The 20,616-nt window shown below is 39.0% G+C and overlaps 1 protein-coding gene across 6 annotated transcripts in view; it reads left to right on the top strand.

Moving 5' to 3' along the window:
• strbp (spermatid perinuclear RNA binding protein) overlaps positions 1–20,616 on the top strand; it is a 182,512-nt gene that overhangs the window by 152,799 nt on the left and 9,097 nt on the right. For 4 of the 6 annotated variants that reach the window (XM_078549843.1, XM_078549839.1, XM_078549844.1 and 1 more), the window contains 4 exons: positions 1,228–1,362; positions 5,349–5,489; positions 5,891–6,017; positions 11,497–11,541. In XM_078549843.1, coding sequence (XP_078405969.1) covers positions 1,228–1,362; positions 5,349–5,489; positions 5,891–6,017; positions 11,497–11,541 — 448 coding nt within the window. Of the gene's footprint in view, positions 1–1,227; positions 1,363–5,348; positions 5,490–5,890; positions 6,018–11,496; positions 11,542–14,852; positions 15,321–20,616 lie in introns of those variants that run through there. The other 2 variants (XM_078549845.1, XM_078549842.1) reach the window with 1 other exon arrangement.

Genomic DNA, 20,616 nt, shown 5'->3' with positions numbered 1-20,616 from the left:
TATAGAAGACAACCTGAAAGCTGGATCCCAATACATGGAAAGAAACAACCTTGGTCAGAACCAAATGGAGAAGTCTCTGTCAGCAAGCAATTCTAACATTTGAGGAGAACGGAGTGAAGTGCCTTCAGGACAAGCCAATACCTCCATCCATCCCTCCAACGCTGACTTCATATGCAATATTTGCAATCAGTTATGCAATTTGAGTCTTGGCTTAACATCACACATGAGACGACATCCACCTAGACTGTAAACCAGTCTTATTTTTTTCCTGAACACTCATCCATCAAAGCAATGGGGGAATCCATATATGTTTTGTATGAATCTGGATTTTCTAGAAAAAAAATTGCAACATCTATCTGTGGTTTGTGGTTAACAATTCATTTTTCTCAATGGAATTCTTTTTCAAAAGTGACATGAGTGAGAGTGGGTTAGTTTAAAAGGAAATACTTTCCAAGTGGGAAACTGGAACCAGCTGTTGTACAATTTCATAGAGAGTTGAGGACTAATTAAGTTTCATATTTTGAGCCTTCTATGTGATAGTTTCTACATTGAGGCATCTTAAGTTATAGCTTTTAGACTGTTTGATAAAATTGGACGCCTGAGAGGTTTTTATTTGCATGATGGACGCATAATGGCTACTTCAAAGTAAGTTGTTGTATTTGAAATCCCTTGAGGTGTTTCTGAGAGATGTAAGATGCTACATATGTTTTAAGTCTTTTTATGTTATGGGGCTGTGCCAAAGTCACTATATTCTGTGAAAGAATCTGTTAGAAAAGCAAATTGTGGCATATGGTTCAATAGAGTACAGTGTGGAAAGTACTGCACAATTTTATTTATATATTAAAAAGTTCCAAAAAATATTTGATCAATAAATGTCTCTTTATTCTTTCCAATCCTGTTAATTTGCATATATGTTTGTAAGTGAGTCTGGAAGATACTACTTTGTGAAGCATGACCAAGTACATGAACCAAATTAACATGCACAGTTGAAATAAAAATGATTGCTGATGCACACCACCAGCTTAGGTTAATTTCCTTTATACAGTTGGTGTCAATAATTCCTCACAGCGAGTTTTGCCAGGTATTGTATTTAGTGTTTGCTGTTTAAACAAAAATTGACAAAGTCCAATGTAAATCATAAATGATTTATTGTAAGGCATTTTGCTTTTAGATGAAACCATGCAGTGGTGCATAAAATATTTTGCTCATATTTTGTTTCGTATTTAGATGAGAACACAGGGTCCTATCCTAACCGCCAGTGGAAAAAATCCCGTTATGGAACTGAATGAGAAGAGGAGGGGTTTGAAATATGAATTGATATCTGAAACTGGTGGTAGTCATGACAAACGTTTCGTTATGGAGGTATGTTAAAATTTATCACTGGAAATGTTTTTCTATACTGGTTTTTATTTACAGCACCCACGGTGTTTTGCTTTAGAATTTATCACATTTAGTTTAAAAGTCTAATTTCTGAGACATTGCATGCTTTCTTAAAAATTGTGTTTACAATAACAAATGCCACTTGACTTTTCAGCAAAGCATATTAGCAGATAACAAAGAAGGAAAGCTGAGTCTTGTGGCTTTTGCTCTTCTGAGTACTTGCTGGAGAAAGTTGAGCTTTAAATGTGCTTCCTGTCTTTAAAAGATCTCATAGCAATGTTATTCTTCCAGCTAGAGAATTTGAGCATGGGCTGAATTGCACTATCCACAATTAACAAGTTAATATCTAGCTTGAGATCTCCAACCTTGCTTGATATTCTAACTACATGCATTGATTATGCCAACTCAGCCAAATAATAATGAACTACCTGTTTATCAACTGTGCATCAGCATTGACAGCAGTAGCAGAATCCTCTCTGTTGCATACTTTGGACTGGGGAATGATTGATAGTCCAAAGTCCTTTAATTACATTACATTGTAACTTTCATAATACCTTTTCTTTTGTTACTGCATGGTAGCGGAGAAAATATTTGTGAAGTGTCAATCAAATTTATTTTACTTTATGTTAATATAAAGATTTGTACATGAATAAACTGTCTATAGTTAAGCATATCCGTATCCAAAAAAAATAAAGGTTTAACATGGTGCAGCCTGGCACTTACGTTGTTCATGCTCATCATGGGCAGCACTTATATTGCGAAATGGGGCTAACCATTTGCCATTTCCACTGAAGTCACTTACAAGAATACTGCCTATTAGCACCTCAAGTTTGACAGCTGTTTCTGGCATTCTTTGTGAGGTAACTTTCCTTTCTTGCTTTGTCACTTTGGCCGCCTCCTGTTTGGTTGGATCCAAGGTCATTTCCATGCCCTTTTCATGCAGTGAAATAGCTTTAATAAGGTGGAACTTTAATGGTGCTTTGTCCTACACAAGTCATTCAGTTGCACAATTCAAAGCAGGAGTGCAAAACTTTACGATATTAAGCAAGGGGAATTGCTTAAAAGCAAACCGTACAATTGATTATAAGGGATGTAGACTCCAATAATTACTAGGGAGGGGTAGCATGTTATAACTGGGAAACCGGAAGCGTGGGTTACCCCAAAAACTCCATAGCACATAAGATTATTTTTCACAGGTTCCCTGCTAAAAGCCAGCCTGATAGATAGATAGGGTTGGTGGCCTGTCCGCAGCCTGTCAGTTGAGTATGTCTTTATAAAAGGGCACAGCTGGTGAACGGGGAAGTTTAGCGGTGGGAAGGGATCGGTGGGGGCTTGTTGGGAAGCTGGCAGATCATGTAAGGAATGCGGGGGGTGGCCGTGGAAGAGATGGGTGTGGGGATGTGTCATCTACAGGATAAGCTTCTTGAGCCTGGAGTAAACACTGCTCCTCCTGGCCTAAAAATTGTAAAGACATTTAATTTATGGATCTAGCCCTTTTTGCCTACTTTTACCTGCAAGGTTTCCTGGACAATGAATCTATGGCTTTCACCTTGAATCTGTGAGTGAAGTAAAGAACAAAACTGATTATAATAATCTTTGTCAACTAATGTTACAGGGTTGAATTCTTAAGCAATGCCTGATGATCTAAATATACCAGAGGCAGAAGTGAGGGGGGGTAGGTTTTTAAGACATTTGTTGGTGATGAAGAGAAGAAATCTGGGATTATCGTTGATCTCCAGAATCATCGTAGTGTAAGGTATGATTTTGGCAGAGGAGAATGAGACTTGATAGTGCTAAATATTATTTGGCCAGATCTCATAATTGGTTATGTCCTTTGCCTCCACTCAGTATATCCAAATATCAGCTAGATCTATCGCTGTTTCTTGTTTGTCATACAACCCGGTGAACAGAAGACTAGAGCTCCAGCCTCTGAATATTGGGTTGACATCCAGCAAACTACTTATGCCTGATAAGTGAAGTGGTGACTCCACTTCTCATCTAGTCAATCTCCTGATCAGATTAAAGACTTGTCTAGATAAAAAGGAGTCTTTGTTGCAGAAAAACCCAACTGAGCTGTGGATGGAAAACAGTGGAAGGAATTAATTGCCTTTTATACTGTAAGGCAGGAAAAAGATGTTTCATAAATATTGAGATCATCTGTTCAGCTCCCTCTGCTACTTCCACCCTTTCCCTTTGTCCACCAAGCCGAATTTACCTCCTGTCTCCCCTCATGCCTTCTCCAAGCTCATCTTGTCCGTGAAAACTGAGAGTGTGACTTAGCTAGTTTACTGCCATGCCATGACTAGGACTTGGGGTGAGCAGATTCCTCCTAAGGCTCACTAGTAGAGTATTCTGAAACATAGAAGCGAAAATACTGAGAGCTTTTAAAACTTAACACCAATGGAAGAAAAATGCCTCTCTAGAAGTTATACACACAACAAGATTAATCGTTTTGATCTTCAGATCCTTAAATAGAGAAAATTTTAACATTAAATTTCCTTTTATTGGCTACAAAAAAAACTCTTTCGAGTTATCAACAGTCACAGATTGCAACTCTTTTGAGTACAATCACGGTTCTTGGTTTCCGGGAGTGGGACATGAACCCACAACCCTCTGGTTCAAAGGCGAGGGTGCTATGAACTGAGCCACAGCTGACACCCCAATTATTGGCTACAATATGCAATAGTTGGACCTGCGTGTTTATTATCCCACATCCAGTCTTTGTATACATATGTGCATACTTACAATGATGTTTTAAGAAAACAAACAGATCTTAATGTGTTTTAAGTATTGACAGAAGTGGTTTTTAAATAAAAGAGTTCTGTTAGGGGCAAGAATAAATGTTGCTATTGATTTATTTGATACACTAAGTACATTACAAATCCTTGGCAGCCATTGCAGTTCGACCTACAGCCAATTTACTATAATCACATAATTGTTACAGTACAGAAGGGAGACCCATCGTGTCTGCTCCACTCCCCAAATGAGCAATTCACTTAGTGCCATTTTCCCGCCTTCTCCCGGTAACCTTGCATATTCTTCCCTTTCAGGCAACAATCTAATTCCCTTTGAATGCTTCAATTGAATCTGCCTCCACCACACTCTGCATTCCAGACCTTAACCACTTGCTACATGAAAAAGTTTTTTCTCACATCGTCTTTGCTTCTTTTGCCAATTGCTTTAAATCTGTGCCCTCTCGTTATTGATCCTTTCACGAGTGGAAATAGGTTCTTCCTATCTATTTTGTCCAGACCCCTCATGATTTTTGAACACCTTTATCAAATCTCTTCTCAGTCCTTTTTTCTCCAAGGAAAGCATTCCTAACTTCTTCAATTTAGCTTCATATTGAACCTCCTCATCCTTGGAACCATTCTTGTGAACCTTTTCTGCACCATCCCAATGCCTTCATATCTTTGCTAAAGCGCAGCACCTAGAACTGGATGCAATACTCCAGTTGAGGTTGAACTAGTAACAAGGGGATACCTGATTCAGTTCATATTTAGGAAATATTGCCCAATGTAGAACTTCAACAACAGCACATTCCATTGCTGATGGGCCATAATGCTTTCCTTTTACAAATTTACATTCATATGGATCCTCAGGTTACAGGTTGTAAACTAATCTATGGCAAATCAGTTAAACGTTTTATTTTTCCAGAGATTATAGCTTCAAACTGCAGCACCAAAGATTATGTGTAGTGAATTGAAGTTGACAATTCGACATAACCTCCTTCCTCTTGTACTCTACACCCCTATTAATAAAGCCTAGGGTACAATATGCTTTATTAAGCATGCTCTCAACCTGCCCTGCCTCCTTCAATGACTTATGCACACATACACCTAGGTCCCTCTACTTCTGCACCCCCTTTAGGGTAATGAGGTAGAGGTATTTGAGCCTATTAAGTTTTCCATAATTATCCAGTAGTTTGTACAGGATCTGATTGAAAATTCTCATCTCCTTCTTCATAGGTGGAAGTAGATGGTCAGAAGTTCAAGGGAGCAGGTCCTAATAAGAAAGTAGCAAAGGCCAGCGCTGCTTTAGCTGCCCTTGAAAGATTGTTTTCTGGTCCCAGTGCTGCAAACAACAAGAAAAAGAGAACTGGTCCTCCGGTAGGGTTTCTATCGTTTTCTTTCTGCTTCTGTTGCATTTAATAATGTAAGTTAGGTAAGTAATTGATCACAAATTACATGCAAATAGTTTGTAATTAAAAATAGGACCTTTAGCATGAATTAATATATTTAGATATCCACATGTCATTTGTAGTCACATACATTTGTAGTATTTTTCTTCTGGAGTTTTATCAGTTTCTACATAAGTTCCCTTACCTTTCTTGTAAGTTTGGCAAATGTGCGTCAAACCACGCAAGTAGAATGTGTGTCATTTAATTAGCTCATTACAGGATTGACTTCCTTTAAATCTGAAATGATGCTTTGATTTTTTTTTGAAAACTTAATCTAAATGAAATGATCACTTTTTGATTCATGCATTTTAATGTCTTCACTTTGTAAAGGCTAAGGGTCCAATTGCCGCTCCAGCAGCTGCAGTCCAGTCGCTCAGAGGCAGAGGCAGAGGTGCCTTGAGCAGAGGAGCTTTTGCTGGTGCAGCAGTAACAGCTGCTCCAAGCTATCTAACACCAGGTAATGCACATAGCGAAACAACAGTAGTCATGTTGAAAGTTACTGAAGATAATACTGTTTGCTTTATAAATGTCTCAGTTTCTATATTCTATTCTCTTATGGATATTGCCGGAGGAGCACAGAATTAAGTCACCTCTGTTCAAGTTCTGCATAGCCTTGCAAAATAAAGCACACCTGCATATAATGAAGCTGGCAGTGTCAGCTTCTTAACTGGTTTTGTTAATTTTGCTTACTAGTTTGCAGACTTTCAACCCACATGCATTCACTTTTGGTTGCACGAACCTTTCCACTCCTCACTTGTCCTAACGGTGGCAAAGATGCTTCCCTTTAACCAACAAATTCTGTTTAACCATTAAAAAGTAACAAATCTTTGCCTGGCAAAGATGAATAAGTACAAATCAATGGCCTATTTCCCTAATTCTTGCCAGTAACGTGGGGGTATACCTTGATTCAGTTCATATTTAGGAAATATTGCCCGATGTAGAACTTCAACAGCACATTCTCTTCCTGATGGATCATAGTGCTTAACTTTTACAAATTTATATTTACATGGATCCATAGGTTACATGTTGTAAACTAATCTATGGCAAATCAGTTAAGTGTTTTATTTTTCCAGAGATTATAGCTTCAGACTGCAGTGCCAAAGATTATATGTAGTGAATCCTTGCACAGGAGTTAGTAACCTCATCTATGCAATCAAGGGAAATACCAGCTGGAGGGCAGGCATTCCTCTACAGGGAAGGAAGAAAAGGAAAATCGATGTGGCTCAAATTTTCACATACTTTCTAGCAGCTGGATTGAGATTTTGTTTTTGGACTCAAATTTATTGCTAATTACTTTGTTCATGGGAATGTTCATTTTGAATAATGTCATAAGTTGTACAGGGCCTTTGAGATTTTGGCAACTAACTTCAACAAGACTGTACATAGTTATCCATTTGATTATGTAAAAGTTCCTTATTATTTACAGAGAGACGATTGTTAAAATTATACATTCAACATTAAGAGCCCTTATAGCACTTACTGCAATAATAATGTCCACCCAACAATTTTCTCCCCATAGTTCTACTGACAGTCGTATTTCTTGCTGGAGTATAGTTTCATAGATACCTCACTCAATTGGCTATTCTTTCTAAGAATCTAGACAGAGTGCCTGGAGATCATTTACCGTGATATCATAGCTAAGCTATTTTTATGCAGTGTTCACATGTATTACAGTGAAAATCCTGGCCATGTACATGTTTTGTTTCATCCATTGCTAACTTGAGAAAGCTAGCAGGAATTGAAAAGAAGCTCCACTGGTTGACATCCGCTAACTCAGCTTTAAACAAGGATCAGCCTTCTCCTTTGCTTGCACAGTAGCAAAACATGCAGCAACGATTTACATATACATTGTGTCAGCCGTGACTTGTTCAGTAGCGTCTCACCTCTAGAGTCAGAAGATTGGTGTGTTCAAGTTCCACTCCAGGACTAAGCACAGAAATCAAGGCTGAAACTCCAGCTTACTGTCCAAGGTGCCATTTTTATTATTTTTTAAATTCATTTACGGGATGTGGGTATCACTGGCTAGGCCAGCATTAATTGCCCATCCCTAATTGCCCTTGTGAAGGTGAGCTGCCTTCTTGAACCGCTGCAGTCCCTGTGGTGTAAGTACTCCCAGAGTGCTGTTATGGAGTTGCAGGATTATAACCCAGTGACAGTGAAGGAACGATAATATATTTCCAAGTCAGGATGATGAGTGACTTGGAGGGGAACTTCCAGGTGGTGGTGCTCCCATGTGTCTGCTGCCCTTGTCCTTCTAGATGGTAACAGTTGTGGGTTTGGAAGGCGATTCTGAAGGAGCTTTGGTGAGTTTCTGCAGTGCATCTTGTAGATGGTACACACTGCTGCTACTGTTCGTTGGTAGTGGAGGGAGTGAATTTTTGTGGATGGGTGCCAATCAAGTGGGCTGCTTTGTCCTGGATGGTGACAAGCTTCTTGAGTGTTGTTGGAGCTACCCTCTTCCAGGCAAGTGGAGAGTATTCCATCACACTCCTGACTTTGTGTCTTGTAGAGGTTGGACAGGCAATGGGGAGTCAGGAGGTGAGTTACTCACGACAGGATTCCTAGCCTCTGGCCTGTTCTTGTAGACACTGTATTTATATGACTAGTCCAGTTCAGTTTCTGGTCAATGGTAACCCCCAGGATGTTGATAGTGGGAGATTCAGCGATGGTAATGCCATGGAATGTCAAGGGGCGATGGTTAGATTCTTTCTTGTTGGAGATGGTCATTGCCCACCACATGTGTGGCCCGAATGTTACTTATCACTTGTCAGCCCAAGCCTGGATATTGTCCTAGATGTTTGGACATGGACTGCTTCTGTATCTGAGGACTCGCGACTGGTGCTGAACATTGTGCAATCATCAGCAAACATTCCCTCTTCTGATCTTCTGATGGAAGAAAAGTCATTGAGGAAGCAGTTGAAGATATTTGGGCTGAGGACACTACCCTGAGGAACTCCTGCAGTGATGTCCTGGAGCCAAGATGATTGATCTCTAACAACCACAACCACCTTCCTTTGTGCCAGGTATGACTCCAACCAGCGGAAAGTTTTCCCCCTTATTCCCATTGACTCCAGTTTTGCTAGGGCTCCTTGATGCTACACTCGGTCAAATGCTGCCTTGATATGAAGGGCAGTTACTCTCACCTCACCCCTGGAGTTTAGCTCTTTTGTCCATGTTTGAACCAAGGCTGTAATGAGGTCAGAAGTTGAGTCACCCTGGTAGAACCCAAACTAAGCATCAGTGAGCTGGTTATTGCTAAGCAAGTACGGCTTGATAGCACTGTTGATGACCCCTTCCAACACTTTACTGATGATTGAGAGTAGACTGATGGAGAGGTAATTGACCGGGTTGGATTTGTGTTGCTTTTTGTGTACAGGACATACCTGGGAAATTTTCCACATAGCCAGGTAGATGCCAGTGTTGTAGCTGCACTGGAACAGCTTGGCTAGGGATGTGGCAAGTTCTGGAGCAAAAGTCTTCAGTACTATTGCTGGAATATTGTCAGCCTTCGGCCGTTTCTTGATATCACGTGGAGTGAATCAAATTGGCTCAATCAATTGGCCGAGTTCGATCATCCACTCGGCACTTCTGGCTGAAGATTGTAGCAAATACTTCAGCCTTATCTTTTGCACTGATTTGCTGCGCTCCTCCATCATTGAGGATAGGAATATTTGTTGGAGCCCCCTCCTCCAGTGAGTTGTTTAATTGTCCACCACCATTCACGATTGGATGTGGCAGGACTGCAGTAGGCCTAGAACTGATTCATTGATTGTGGAATTGCTTATCTCTGTCTATCACTTGCTACTTATGCTGTTTGGCACACATGTAGCCCTGTTTTGTAGCTTCACCAGGTTGACACCTCATCTTTAGGTATGCCTGGTGTTGCTCCTGGCATGCCCTCTTGCACTCTTCATTGAACCAGTGTTGAACCCCTGGCTTGGTGGTAATGGTAGAGTGGGAGATATTCCGGGCCATGGGGCCACAGATTGTGGTTGAGTACAATTCTGCTACTGTTGATGGTCCACAGTGCCCCATGAATGCCCAGTTGCTAAATCTGTTCGAAATCTATCCCATTTAGTAGGGTGGTAGTGCCACATAACATGACGGAGGGTATCCTCAAAGTGAAGACAGGACTTCACCTCCACAATGACTATGCGGTGGTCACTCCTGTCGATACTGTCAGATGCATCTGCTGCAGGCAAGTTGGTCAAGCATGTTTTTCCATTGCCACCCAGTCTAGCAACTATGTTGTCCTGCAGTGGTGCTACCGAGCCATCCTTGGTGATGGACATTGAAGCTCCCACATTCTGCGCCCTTTCCACCCTCGGTGCTTCCTGCTAGTGGTGTTCAAGTTGGGGCAGTACTGATTCATCAGCTGAGGGTGGGGGTGTGGTACGTGGTAATCAGCAGGAAGTTTCTTTGTCCATGTTTGGACTGATGCACCAGGTCCCCAGAGCGTTATCCTGGGTCTCCAGATTACCAGTCCAGTAACAATACCACTGCACCTCCCCGATGAGATGTTAAACTGAAGATCCATCTGCCCTCTCAAGTGGGTGTAAAAGATCCTGTGACTCTATTTGAAGAAGAGCAAGGAAGTTATCCCCAGTGTCCTGGCCAATGTTTATGCCTCACTCATCATCACTGAAAAAAATTATCTGTCATTATCAATTTCAATTTGACTTGAAAATTATCTGTCATTATCACAATGCTGTTCATGAGAGCTGGCTGTGTGTAAATTAATTGCCTGATTTTCTACATTGCAACAGCAGCTACACCTCCAAAGTACTCCATTGGCTGTGAAGCACTTTGGGATGTGCTGGGATTGTGAAAGGTGCTAGATAAATGCAAGTCTTTTTCTTTTACCTTTTAATGTCTCTCAGTGCCCTCCACAGAGGAATAATTTTTAAATATAGACACCGAACTTAAGAAGGATGATCAAAAATGTTGACAAACTGAAGGTTTTTAAGCAAAAGAGGGAAGTAAACCTGCTCAAAAAGGATAATGAGTTACAAACAGTCAAGTTCAAGCTGAGATAATAGCATAGGACCAACTCTGGTAATGGTATGTAGTGTTTTGGTAGGGATGGAAGAAATTGACTTTGGCCTTCACAGTGTTTAATTGAAGGCAATTGCAGCTCATCCAAGATCGCATGTCAGACACGCTGTCTGATAACATAGCGTAATGCAGTTAAGAGAGGGGGTGGAGAGGTACAACTGGATGATATCAATGCACAAGCGGAAGTTGTCCCCATCTCTACAGATGATGTGATCAAGAGACAGCATGTGGATGAGAAAGAGACACTCAAGGGCTTCCAGAGGTAATGGTGCAGGTTTAGGCAGAAAAGCCATTGCTGGAGATGCTCTGGCTGTGATTGGGTAGATAAGAGTGAAATCGAGCAAGGGCAGTCTCACTGATTAATACAGTGGTGAAGAGATGTTGGGAGATGAAGGTATATATACCTTTCCTGTAATAAGTAGGGAAGGAACAAGAAGGGAATCATTTAATTCTGGAAATATTCATGCTTTCATTAGTTCCACTTAAACTTGCTGATTCTGTTCTGACGTATTGTATTGTATCATTCACTCCCAGTGTTGAAGGTTTGTACTTTCACTTTTGATTTTGTTGTAACACTGGTTTGCAAATTTCTGAAGACATTCTCGGCAAGCTAGTGTAATTTTTTGGAAGAAGCAAAAGCAATGCATTTGGTTTGGTCTGGTAATTAAATAGTTGATTAGTTTAATATAGTCTTTGATCAATTTTTAAAATGGTAAATGCAGTTAATGATGAAGCCTTGAGCATATGTACCTGCAGTAAACTAAGTGGATCATAAAGGATAATTGAATAAAATTAATTTTGTTTCATTGCTGTGTTCTTGCTGATATACTGCAGCAGTAGTAAGAGAAGAAAATAATGTTGATTTTTCATTTTGGCTTTAGGTTATGGGGCACCATATGGATACAGTGCTGCTGCCCCAGCTTACGGTATGTATGGCAACGCAGTGGATTATGACTCTAAGATGACTATCATTTCCTTAGTGCCTTAATCTAGAACATGTATATCTCTGCACTGTGTAGAGAGAGATATATATGTGTGTGTGAACATTGACAACCCTCCAAGTACCAAAAGTCCAGTTCCTGGTTTCTGCATGTATTCAACCATAGATAGTGAAAGTATTTCAAATTTCCATATCTCCCTTTTGAATTTCAATTTTTATGTTTGCAAAGTAGGATTATAGAGAGCATGGAACATATTACGAATTCAGAAAATTATGGAATATTTTCCAAAAATCAATTTGACCTATTATTACCTTATGTACTCTGAAGGGTTCAGTGTTGCATTGAATTTAAACACAAGGTGTTGTTTTTAAATAGCAGCTAGTTCATTTTGATCTACATGCTCATACAAAAACAGTCCAGTTGTCATTTTGACACAGCTTAAAACACAATAGAAGAAATCAGCATAACCTTGTGGTTCTTCTCATGGTTGGAGCTCTTCCTTGCAAAGAATTGTCCAGCTGTAAAGGGACTGCTTGTAAAGTGCTTGTCCCCTTCCATGCCAGAGTGTACATTTTATTAAATGTAGCCCCAGTGCTTATAGCAATTAGATGCTCTCTTCAAAGCAAACTGCACTGCCAGACAAATTGACAAGTAGACTGCGGTAACATTTATTAAGTTCACTGCTGCAACTACTCTTTTCCATAGCCTTAAGCAGGCATAATTAATTTTAAAGTTGCAAATTTAAAATGAGCCGTAATTACTTGTTACGTAACAGCATTTAGATTTGTAAAAAATTGAATCTTTAATTCTAATGTTATTGAATAATATGCCAGCATTCACATTTGTCTGCATTTTCAATCAATGATTACAATTTAAAGGGACTTTGGAACATGGGTGTATTGTGGTTAGTTAGCCTCAAAATTATAACCCACATATTCAATTGAGTAACAGCAAGACAGGCGGAATGTCAACACTTAGGCCCATCTCATGGTTGACTCCTGACAGTTTGCTTATCCTTGACAGCTGAAGGGCTTAGTGAAATGACTGCAATTTTAGTCACTAGTATGACTGTGGAAAACCTATCATCGTGTTAACAATTTTGTCTGTGACCAGAATGAATCCCTCCCCAGCTGTTAAACTTGTTGCTTTGTTCCTAATTTTCCCTTCAAATTTTTAAAATCGACTTCACCATTATCCGATTTAACCGGGTTGAGGCTGACATGAGGGAATGATTTAAACTTGATTTAAATTTGTCAATTTAAAAACAATCAAGATGAAAAACAGCATTAGTATTCTCACCTAGTAAATCAACATTTTAAAGATTTAATTTTAAATTGCATTTTTCTAGTACACAAAGCAAGCCAATATGAAACAATTTAGTTTTATTTTAAGTACTCTTTCAGGGATATTTAAGTCTGTGACCCCCACCACACTTCATTGTAACAGGTAAATGCTTAGTACTGGGAAGGTATATAAATTGACTCGAGCTTTTACCAACCTTTGACTGTTCATACACCTTTGTTGTATTGCAATACACATTTATTTCTAATGTTAGAACAATACTGACAGATTCCCATAACTTACTAAAATAAGCTTGATTTAATCACAGAAACTGGCACCATGCTGTTGCTTTGAATGAGTCTTATGTGCAAATGATGACAAGCAAGTGTAAGATTTATTTGGAACCTGAGTTGGGCTGCACATGTGAGCAGTTTGAGTATCATGACAGGAGTTCCAAATATAAATCTGCAAAGTTTGCTATTACAGTCACAGCTGGCATGTGCCCGAAATAACTTACCTGATATACTTCTAAAATCAATCCTGAACACTTCAGTTCATTTTTTGTCAGTTTGGTGTGCACCAATGTTCAACGAGGTCCAAATTAATGTTATTTCCTAGAAAGAGATCATTGTCATCATTTCTCACATAAAGGCCCTGTGTTTCTTCAGTGTCTAGATGTGATGCAAAACAATATTTGACACGGCTGTTTTCTTGGCTGTAGGTTGAAAGTGTCTTAATGCCTTTGTAAGCTGTTGCATGTTGGGAAATTTGCACTTCAGTCATCTGGTGCTGTTAAAACACCTACTGTTGCTGCTTTGTGATTTCTAATGAAGATTAAAATTGAAAATAAGAAATCTGTCTAGATATGTAGAATTCTGTGAGGCCACAAGAACTTAGTATTCAACCAAATAACATTAATTAACAACCCATAGATCTTTCCAGATCTGCTATTCAAATAAACTGCGGAACAATTTTTCTGTGGATGGCATCAGATTTGAATTCAGTCTTGAGGAAAATAGGTAGTTTAGTCTTTTGAAGTGCTTACTGAAGAAGGGTGTTGTAAATTTATGGTAGCATCTGTAGTGAGTGTTTGCCGCCCAAATGTGCTAAGCATTACACTTTTTAAGTGATCTAGAATTATAACTTCCTGCAGACACTCTTGGGTCAAGGTAGAGATTGGAGTATAACAATTAATGCCTGAGTCCACCTCCAATGCCAAACAACTTATTCGTACATATTTAGTTAAAATAATTTTCTTCTTTTTCTAAAATTGCTCCAGCATTAAAAGTCCTCTGCTGCAACCATTGCTGATCATGAAGTCTGGCAAAACACTCCGTTAAAAGATAGAAAGGTTCCATTTCATGGCAAGGGCACTTATTAGAGAGAAAATGAAAGCTGTCTTGGCTGAGGAAGAGAGAATATTTTATTAACATAATGAATTTATATTATGAAAAATGCTACTCCAGTTTAATTTATTTTTTATGCTGTTTTCCTTAAAATACATCAATTAAATAGATGCCTCAATTTATCATTCATATAGAATTGGCAGCATTGCTGCCACACTTACTATCCCATTTAATAATTCTTTAATATAGTTTCTACCCTGATTTATTTTTCCCAGTGCCAGATTTTATCTTGAATGAATCTATTTTACAAATAACGAGGTTTAAGTTCGGCCGGATAAGTTTTATTTTAAAACATAGCATGTAAAGAAATGTTCAAAGCTTTGCGGTTTCCAGTTCTTGAATAAAAATACAATATGGGGACAGATGTGGATAAAAATTGAAGTTTCCATGCACTTGAGTTACACAGTTTGTAATAGTTAGCATTAATTTTAATGCTGAGATTTTGTCAGCTTGTTCACTGAAATTAGATGATACATATAAAGAGAAATAAATAAGTTGAAATTGAATGGCTAATCTGGAAAGATCTATGGTAACAGAGCCTTATATTCTTAAGTCAATTTAATGGACCATTAAACTTATTTGGGGTCCTTTCGTTTCTTCTCTCTATAGGTTTGCCAGGCAAGAGAATGCTTCTGTTCCCTGTTATGAAAATTCCAACATATCCTGTTCCCCTTTACTCCTTTTTCAGCTAATTACTGTGTTAGAAGCCTAACAACTGATTCTGATCACAATAGCAAAAAAAAGTGAGCATTAGGAGAAAAAAGTTGCTTTTTTAATTAAATTTCTTTTGAAAATGTTGTATGAAGCAAATTATTTGTAAAATAATTTTCCTATCTTTTTGATTTTAACAAAAAAGGCTTAGTTCATTAAAACTTGAAGATGTACTGTGAAATGTTACCTCATTCTCAATATAACTTATGCCAGCCTTCTGTGGTAGAAAGTAATAAACTTTAAAAAGAAAACCTCACAAACATTTTAATTGAATCATAGCTTCTGAAGAATTTTATGGAAGCTTATTTGTGAAGGATGTATAGATAATAGATCTCTGATCACAAATAAACACTTTCTGTTTCAGAACCAGCCAGCGTATTGCCTGTTTTATAAATCTCTTTATGTAGCAAAGCCTTAACCCAGTATTGTGCATATGCTCTGTACTGGCCATCATTTGTGTAATGAAAATGATGCTTTCCCTCCTCAAATTTTATAATTAGTTTGTATTAATATATTTCAAAATTTAGTTTGCGTTGTCCCAAAACACTCGAGTTAGGCCAAATTGATGGTAAGTCTTATACAAATGATGGAAGCTGCAAATGAGCTAATATACCTATGTCCTTCCTAAGATCCTGGTATGAAGCATGTGTGTTAAAATTGGCTTAAGGCTGTCTTGCCTCCATAATCTCATATTTGGTTCTTGTGGCCTTTTTTTCATAGTTATCTGAGATGCACCTTAACTTTGCATTAGTTGCTTCTAGGTAGACAGGTTTTTAATTGATGAGCTGTAGTACAAAAACAAAAAAAAAACTCCTTTGCTAAGGATCTTTTTCCCACTGCACAAAATGAAGAATCTGAAGCAGCAACAAGGTCCCCATGGATATTCGCTACTTAATTGTCCCAATTCTTGTTGAGTGCTGCTGTTTTTTTAAAAAGTGACACGTCTCACCCATGGGCCATCATTCTTGCATCATTGTCAAGCCTAACCGAACTTCAGATGCTTGTGTTTATATAATTGTTAACCAACATTTTTTATCCCAATGCCCTTTTTGTGTATATGCATGCCTTTTGTGAAAATGATATGCCACTATTATAGGCTTTGAGAACTATTTTAAGATCATCCTTGATTACATCACTTTCTTCCTAAGATTAAGGTACCAATCAGTTTGTTTGCAGTTTATTCCTGAGAAGGACACCTTCCTCTTAAAATCTTTTGACTATATTGGATTGTGGTAAGGATTGAAGTCAATGATAGCAGTTTATCAAGGTGTGTACAAAAATCTGAGATTTAGTTAATTCTAAATTGACCAAATGTTAAGTATTTCATGCTAGGGGTCTCGATGCTCTATTAGGAAAGGGCTTAAAGGGGCATAAAGCTTGAGATTTCTTGCTAAAATTGTAAATCCCTACTTAATAAAATCTGAAAGATTGTATGTTTTCCAGTGTAAAACCCCTAACAATATACGCAATATTGCTGCACTTGTAAATCAGATACAATGAAATGCAAATTATGCATATTATAGAATCATACAGCACAGAAGGAGACTACTCGGCACATTATATCTGCACCAGCTCCCAATTCCCCTTCCCTGTTCCCAAGCACTAATTTCCCCGCCCCCTCCACAACTGACTATTTATCCAGTTCCCCTGTGAAAGTTATTAAATCTAATTCCACTACTCTCAGGCAGTGCATTCCACATCATAACAACATGCCGAGTTCTTCATTTCTGCCATCCTTTGTGTGAAGAGGTTTTTCCTAACTTCTCTCTTAAATGGCCGCCTTCTGATTTTAAGGTTATGTCCTCTTGTCCTAAACTCCCCAACCAGCGGGAAAATTTTCTCTCTATCTAATCAATCAATTCTTTCAAAACCCTAAAAACCTTAATTAAATCAACCCTTAGCCACTACAGGTTCACATTTGATGGCTGGTAACACTTGACTACTGGCAGTAACAATGCTATTGAAATTTCAGCAATTGTCTGCCTACCAGTTGCATAATCCTTAGGCTTATAGTCAGCAAGACTGTACCCTATGAAACCAGAACAAGTGTATTTTGAATTAACTTAACTTATGCCTCAAAATGTTTGCTTTTGTTAAGTTGAGTTAGGGGGAGATGATGGTGTAGTGGTAATGTCACTGGACTAGTATTCCGAGGCCCAGGCTAATGCGCTGGGGACACAGGTTCAAATCCCACCATGGCAGCTGGTAGAATTTGAATTCATTTAATAAATCTGGAATATAAAGCTGACCTCAGTAATGATGACTGTCAAACTACCATTGATTGTTGTAAAAACCCACCTGATTCATTAATGTCCTTAAGAGAAGGAAATCTACCATCTTTACCCAGTCTGGCCTACATGTGACTCCAGGCCCACAGCAATGTGGTTGACTGTCCTCTTAAATGACCTAGCAAGCCACTCAGTTCAAGGGCAATTAGGTGTGGGCAACAAATGCTGGCCTTGACACAGACATCCACATACCATAAAGGAATAAAGAAAAGTCCTCAATTGAGCACCTAAACTTTTAAATTGGTGCTTATGGGAACCAAAGAGTAATAATTGATTATAGGGAAATGTTTTATTATTTCTTTGTGGTGGAAAAGAAGTTGCCAAAAGTTGCCTTTTGTCTGTGATATCTTTTGGTTATCTCCACCTATTACTGGCTTCTTGTCCCAACAACACCCACCCCCCTTAAACCAGCTTATATTTCACCCCTTTCCTATTTTTACTTAGTTCTGTTGAAGGGTCATGAGGACTCGAAACGTCAACTGTGCTCTTCTCCACCGATGCTGTCAGACCTGCTGAGTTTTTCCGGGTACTTCTGTTTCTGTTTTTGTTTTGCCTTATAGAGTATTTGACACAACAAAAATAAAAATACCTGGAAAAACTGAGCAGGTCTGACAGCATCTGCGGAGAGGAACACAGTTAACGTTTTGAGTCCTTATGACTCTTCAACAGAACTAAGGAAAAATAGAAAAGAGGTGAAATATAAGCTGGTTTAAGGGGGGGGTGGGACAAGTAGAGCTGGATAAAGGGCCAGTGATAGGTGGAGATTGCCAAAAGATGTCATAGACAAAAGGACAAAGAGGTGTTGACGGTGGTGATATTAGCTAAGAAATGTGCTAATAGGTGACATTAAGGGTAGAAAGCAGGACGAGCAAGGTACAGATAGCCTTAGTGGGGGTGGGGTGGGGGGAAGGGATCGAAATAGGCTAAAAGGTAGAGATAAAACAATGCATGGAAATACATTTTTGGCAGCCTAGTTATTTGCTTCACAATGCTGTGGTTGACTGGATTGCCTCTTCATGTGCCACACAACCTATTTAGTTGGGTTTGTCACAAGGGATAATTAAAATCCATTTTTACTGATTTGTATCAATAAATTCACAACTTTTTCGAGTGAATTGCTTTTTGTAAGGCAATAATTCCTCTCAGGTTTGAGGGGAAAATCACTGGAAATTTCCCAGTCTTTTTTTGCTAGTCGAAAATCTGATCCAGAATTGTGGACAGATTGCAATAGTGACAACCACATGCATTGCATGTTAAGTACCAACAGTTTTTATTATTTCAACACCAGTGTGGCTGGAGCAACAACAATAAACATGAATTCTCTAATCTTAATTTAAAGAAAACTATCTAAGTGTTACGTGAGAATCCCATCAAAATAATGCCCATGGGCTTTGTGAACAATTGTAGGTTATCATTTAACTAGACTACTTTTTTAAATTGTTCTTTGAGTGTTGCTGATGCTTAAATTAAAAAACTGCTTTTTATGATTTACTGTGAAGTTTTGCAGGTTTTCTTTTTGAAGTATTTTTTCACAAAGCCGACTAAGCAATTTTTGGGGGGGGAGAGTGATGTGAACTCTTTGTCATCCTCTGTCAAGAGAGAAGTATTGACATTGAAATTATAAGGAATATCACAGTCCGTTGACATTTACAATTCCGCTTAAAGGGTGGTGACTGGAGGATGATACATCAAAACCTAAATATGTCATTATAGTTATGATCTTAAACTCTGTTTATTGTTCAGTGCATATGATTTATCTAATCCTTGTGTATATAAAATGAATTAAGTAGGTACATTTTGATGACCAAGAATATATAGGAATGACTCAGGTACGTAAATCATCTACTTGTTTCTGTCTCCTAACACCCTTCAATTTAGGGAGCACTCAATGATGATAATAGGGCCCAGGTACTTTTGCTGGAAAAATTCAAAAGGATAATGTCATCTTCAACAGTACTGTTGCCATGTGATTGTGGTGTTCATGTTTAATCATTGTTACAAATGGAAATAATATTTTTTCTTTTGATTGGTTTTCACTGTAATCATGGTTCTTTACACAATACGTTGTGAAAACTAAATTCATACAATTTGCTGCCCAAGTGTAATGCCGGGCATTGTCAAATATAATTAGCGGTCAAACACAATAATAGAATGATGGTTTGCAATCCCACCTAAGAAAAAACGGGATTAGGGCAGCCTGGTTATGCCATATTGGTGCATCAATTAGGGAGCAATGGTTGCAGAGTTATGGCTTTAATTCACTGATTAATCTTAGCCAGACGCATAAGGAAGTGGTGCTAAACCAAAAAGCAAAAAAGGAAAATCTGAGACCAATTGAATCTCAATACTAATGGAGTCTGCAGTTTGAAACCAGCTTCATATTTGCCCCTCTCACTGAACCACAGAGATTTGGATCTTCTACACAGCTCTAATGAAAAAGAAAGTGCAGACCTGGATTGTTAAAATTTTTAAACTATTTTTGCTATCATTGGCTTCTTCCTTTTCACACTGGAAGGGGGGAAAAGGTCTTGAATAGTGCCTAACAATAATGGATATTGTAAGCCTTGCCTGTGTCTGCATCCAGTATGCTGAAAGTATTCTGAATGGTTTCAGATATCAAAAATACATATAGGTACACAATCTGATGGAATGGCCCATATGTTAATTAGTAAATATGGCTTCATGTGATTGGATGTGACTCAGACATGAATGGCAAGTGGAACTATTACATGCAATTAAGGATTTTTGTTTTCTTCATTTCCAACTACCAAGGGTGAGAACTTTCTGCCATATGGTAGAATTCTGACTTTTGGATCACGGAATTCCGCCCTTTTAATTTTTTTCTGACCTTTCCCTAGGAGGGGCAGCCCTCGATCAGCCCCTCTTCTTTAATGTATTGCCTGTTCTGATCTGGCTTTTCCTTCCAATTGATCTAATTACAGTCCCAATGACTCACTTTCTATGATTGGGAGATGCTGAGGCCTTGCCCCCAGTAGCTGCTGCTCCCATGTGCCACCTGCAGAAATGCCTTCCAGCATTGGGCCCTCTTCCTAGTGTTGCCTCTGCTGCAGGTGTCACTGCCCCTGGCAGAGGATGACTAGATTGCCTTGCCAAATCTGAGGCCTCGTTACTGATAGAGCAACTCAGCCCCGACTCAACCGTGGTGTACTGCTTGGCTTCAGGCTCTGGCTCCATCCCTGGAACGGAGGGAGGGAGATTTCAGCCAGCTTGGTCTCAGCCACATCCTGGCCTCAGCAGCAGTTGCGTCTTTCTGCTGCCTCTGGCTTGGACTGCTCGGGATGCCCGCGCTACCCAAGTACCCAGTGATTGAAGATCTGATGTTCCCCAGTCCTTCGGGGTCTGAGCCCTTGGGG

This window comes from Cetorhinus maximus, chromosome 10 (assembly GCF_964194155.1).
Source record: "Cetorhinus maximus chromosome 10, sCetMax3.hap1.1, whole genome shotgun sequence".
NCBI lineage: Eukaryota > Metazoa > Chordata > Chondrichthyes > Lamniformes > Cetorhinidae > Cetorhinus > Cetorhinus maximus.
Note: the sequence above shows the minus strand (reverse complement) of the source record. Positions and strands in the feature narration are given on the sequence as shown.